Raw genomic sequence first — 4,427 nt, forward strand, 5'->3', positions numbered from 1 at the left:
TATCGGGTTTCACCCCTTTTGATATTTCAAAATAAAAATGGATCTTTTAGTTCATAATAAAGTAAGTATTAGAAAATTTATGTATAAAATAATAATGGTAGGGCGGAGCTTGAACAGTTAATTTGGAGGTTCAAAATTAAAATTACCATTTTTATATATATAAAAAATAGAGCACCTCAACTCAAATTTTATATTTTAAGTCTAATATATATATAAAAGTTAGTCGGTTATGACTACTTTTAAATAAAAACCACAATGCAAATAGTATAAGAGTTGAATATGATGAGATGATTAGGATTAAATAAGAGTTGAATGGAATGTGGGTGATGCCATGGAGTAGATTTGAATAATCATTGAATGGTTCAATAGAAGGAATAAAGTGATGATTATGATTAAATAAGTGTTTAATTGATTGTAAGTGATATTGTATAAATGTTTAATGGATGATGTATCAATCTATTAAACTCTATAGAGTTCAATGGATGCCCTAAATAATGGTGTAAATATAGAAACCTTTCTTTTCGGGTGGAGCTTGGAAGAGAAAAAAGTAGTTTACAACATTTTAGTATGTGTATGCAGATATAGAAACCTATTTTTTCCTTTAATATCTAGAAGCTTAAATCATGAAATTTTAATGGATGAAACAAAATATTTAATGGAAAAATCAATAAATAACACAACCCTAAAACCCTTTCTACCCATTAGAGCATCCACAATGCAAATAATATAAGAGTTGAATAGGGTGAGATGATTAGGATTGAATAAGGGCGTGTTCGACATATATTTTTTGGAGTTTCTGACTTCTAGCTTAAAAAAAAAAAAAAAAAAAAAAAAAAAAAAAAAAAAAAAAAGTCTCGTTCGGCGACAAAACCATTTAGTTTTTTAGTCTACACAAAACTCTCCAAAATCAAAAACTACATTGAGTAGCTTTCAACAAAACGCTCCAAAATCAAAAGTTATCAGCTACCCGCTAGTTTTGCCGAACACGTCCTAAGAGTTGAATAGAGTGTGGGTGATGACATGGTGTATAGTTGAATGATCATTGAATGGTTTAATAGAAGTAATAAAGTGATGATTAAGATTGAGTATGTGTTTAATGAGTTGTGTGTGACGTTGTATAAATGTTTATTAGATGATGTGTCGATCAAACTCTATAAAGTTCAATGGATTATGGATGTTCTAAAGAATGGTGTAAATATAGAATCTTATTTTTCCCGGGCGGAGTTTGAAAGAAAAAAAAAAGAGTAGTTTACAACATGTTAGCATGTGTACGCAGATATAGAAACCTATTTTTCCTTTTAATATCTAGAAGCTTAAATCATGGAATTTTAATGGAGGAAACAAAATATGTAGCGGAAAAGTCAATAAATAACGCAACCCGGGTGTGTAGAGATTAGATACTTCTGGAAAACTAAAAAAGAAAATATTAACCTTTTTTAAACTTTCCATACATATATATATATATATATATATATATATATATATATATATATATATATATATATATATATATATATATATATATATATATAAAAGCAATAAATTATTTGAAAACTCATATATTTGTTCTTAGCATATCAATGGTGGCTAAAGCTAAGGCTAAAAAGTTACTAACTAATTGACCGAGATCAGAAACTTGCAATGCAAAGTGTAAACTAAAAAATAAAAATAAAAATATTTTTTAAAACTTTCCATACATTTAAAGATATTCTAATAGTTTTTAGAATGTATATATTTGTTCTAGTTGGTAAATAGTTATTGGATTTTCTAATATGTGTTTTAAGGGTACATATAAAAAGCATTAATTGATGATATATATTATCATAATTAATTATAAAATACATTAATTATAAGAAATATTATCATAATTAAATGTAAAATGCATTAATAATTTTCATAATAAATATATTTTAAATTTAATTATGGTAATATTTTTCATAATTACGTATTAGAAAATCTCATAGTTATTAATGTACAACTAACCATAATAATTTAGAAAACTTGGGCTACTAAGTGTTAAAAAAAAAAGTCTAAACAGACTACGAATCAAAGTCCATCGATGGGTATATATATCTATATCTTCACTACTTTTCATCTTTACAAAAGTGAAACACAACTTCTTCTTCGACCTGCAACATCAAAAATCCTAATTTTTCTGTAATGGATTCCACGTTCTGTTACGACATGAAGATGGAGATTCTTTGGAAAACATCACTAAAGACTCTTGACATCATTCGTTGTACCAGCAAAGAGTTGGAAAAACTCACATATGAATCGTATTTTCTGAGGCTGTACAACCAAAAAAACAATGACGACATGGTTTCTGGGTTTATCCAAGTAATCCTCCAAAATGCCGGTCAGTGCATGATCAACTTGTTTGCGCCGTCAACGTCGTCAAATCATGAATCAGCAAACAGTAGACGTCGACGACTGATTGATCTTGATTTTCTGCCACCCAAAGCTCAAATCCTGGCATCTTCGGAGCAAGGAATCATGGTGTTCCAGAGTCCTCATCCACGGGATTATAAGTTGGTTTGGTATCATGTTTGTAAGCCTGCAACTAAGCAGGTTTTGAGGTTGCCAAATCCGAAAACCAGGTATTTCACGCAGAATGTCGCCATGGTTGTGGTGGCTTCCAAGCCAGTACTGCATTACAAGATCATAAGACTATCCGAACCTAAACGTAAGAAACGTCGGTAAGTATCTACATACATTCAGTTCATGTTTACATACTTCAGCGATTAAATTAAGAATTATATATGCATGATGGTGTAATTAATTAATTACTATTTGGGTAGATTTTTTTTCTTTACTATATACAACGAATTAATTAAAAGTTATAAACAACAACATTAATTATTATTATTATTTTTGTTCAGGATTAAGCAATACTGCCCATACACGAAATATTGTTATGAAATCTTTGACTCAAAGGCATGGGCATGGAGACTACTAGATCCAGTACTATTGCCTTGTTCAGCCTTCCTGCTGACTAACCAACAACCGATCACCGCGAGGGGCTCAATCTACATGCTTTTGAATAACAATCAAGTCTTAAAATTTGAGGCATGTTCTGAAAAATGGACAACCTTTTCCCCACCTATTCAAACCCTCGATTATCCATGCAGCGATGCTACAAGGAAGCTCGTAAAGTACAAAGGCAAGTTGGGGTTTATTTGTGAGACACAAAGTCGACGTAAAATTTGGGTTCTGAGATCAGTCGATGATTCATGGGAGGAGAAACTTGATGTGTTTGACACTGAAAGAAGTTCATTGGATTTGGAGGCCATATATGAGTCAGAGACGAGGGTTAAGAATAATGATTACAACACACTTCATTCAAATCAGGTTTTCACCTTCCGATCCGATTTTGAGCCAGCAAACTTTTGATCGTTGATGGTCGACGAGAATTCATTATATCTGAACTGCATATGGAGAATTCATATTTGTATGTATGTTCTCGCTCTTTTAGCATTATTTCCTAGAGTTCGAATATAAATGGAAAAAAAAACGGATTTGATCAGTAGTTACCTTATGTTTTTGATTCATTATTTTAATATTTATGTTTAGTTTAGTATGGTTAAACGAGGAAAAGAGGAGTATATAAACCTTACTTAAATGTAATAATTAGCTCAACCGTAAATATTGATTATTCTTTCATATCCAAATTACGATTTTGTTGTTGTTGGTTGAAAGTTTCCCGGTTTAAATAATTTTCCTGACTCGGTAAAATTTTGAGAATATTACCCATCTATATATACTTTTGACCAAATGATTACAATATTCAAATTGCAACCGTTTGTATAAAAACATGGAATGAATCTTCAATCAAAGTTTTTAACTTTAATTCAAGGGAAAATGACATATAGGCCCTATAATGTTTTTAGGGTTTATCCATTTAACCACTTAACTTATCTTTTAGCCTAATAAGAGAACAAACTCTTTTTTATTGGGTCTATTAGGTCATTTTGGAAGAATTGAAGGGGTAAACCGGTTATCCCTTGCAACATAAGCTTTTCATATGACCCCACTTCCCTTGATCAATGTGTAATAAATCATCTTAGTTTTAATCTTCAGATACCTAGAAATTAGATCTTACACAAATCCATGTCAACATTTTCCTGGTTCTTACGTCCTTCGCGTTCGTCTTTCATAAACTACCACAATCTTGGCATGGTGCTGGAGGAAGTAGGCAGCGATTTTTGTTATCTATAGAGAGTGATGGGTGTCATCACCTATCTCCACCAAATCTTTGCTGATCTTTAACCCTTTTAATCTTTTTTCATCTTCCTCTTGATACAAACTTATGTAATTAATGTAAGAACAATTAGCCTAACACAAAACTAAATCCACCACCATCCTACACTCCACCTCGATAAACCCACATGCCAAATTATATTTGACCCCATAAAAATCTTGCAGAGGAT

General features: G+C 31.1%; 1 protein-coding gene across 1 annotated transcript; it reads left to right on the forward strand.

The window, feature by feature from the left end:
- The first annotated feature begins 2,160 nt into the window (after window positions 1-2,160).
- LOC145033736 (uncharacterized) lies at window positions 2,161-3,390 on the forward strand. Its single transcript, XM_078982290.1, has 2 exons — window positions 2,161-2,696; window positions 2,880-3,390. The coding sequence occupies exons 1-2, from the start codon at window positions 2,161-2,163 to the stop codon at window positions 3,388-3,390; spliced, it is 1,047 nt and encodes a 348-aa protein (XP_078838416.1).
- Window positions 3,391-4,427: the final 1,037 nt, after the last annotated feature.

The sequence above is a fragment of the Lactuca saligna genome, chromosome 3 (assembly GCF_052625555.1).
Source record: "Lactuca saligna cultivar CGN05327 chromosome 3, ASM5262555v1, whole genome shotgun sequence".
In the NCBI taxonomy this organism is placed as follows: domain Eukaryota; kingdom Viridiplantae; phylum Streptophyta; class Magnoliopsida; order Asterales; family Asteraceae; genus Lactuca; species Lactuca saligna.

Coding starts and splice junctions, on each gene's coding strand:
- LOC145033736 (XM_078982290.1), top strand. CDS start 2,161: ATGGATTCCACGTTCTGTTACGACATGAAGATGGAGATTCTTTGGAAA. Junction 2,697..2,879: donor CCTAAACGTAAGAAACGTCG/GTAAGTATCTAC, acceptor ATTTTTGTTCAG/GATTAAGCAATACTGCCCAT.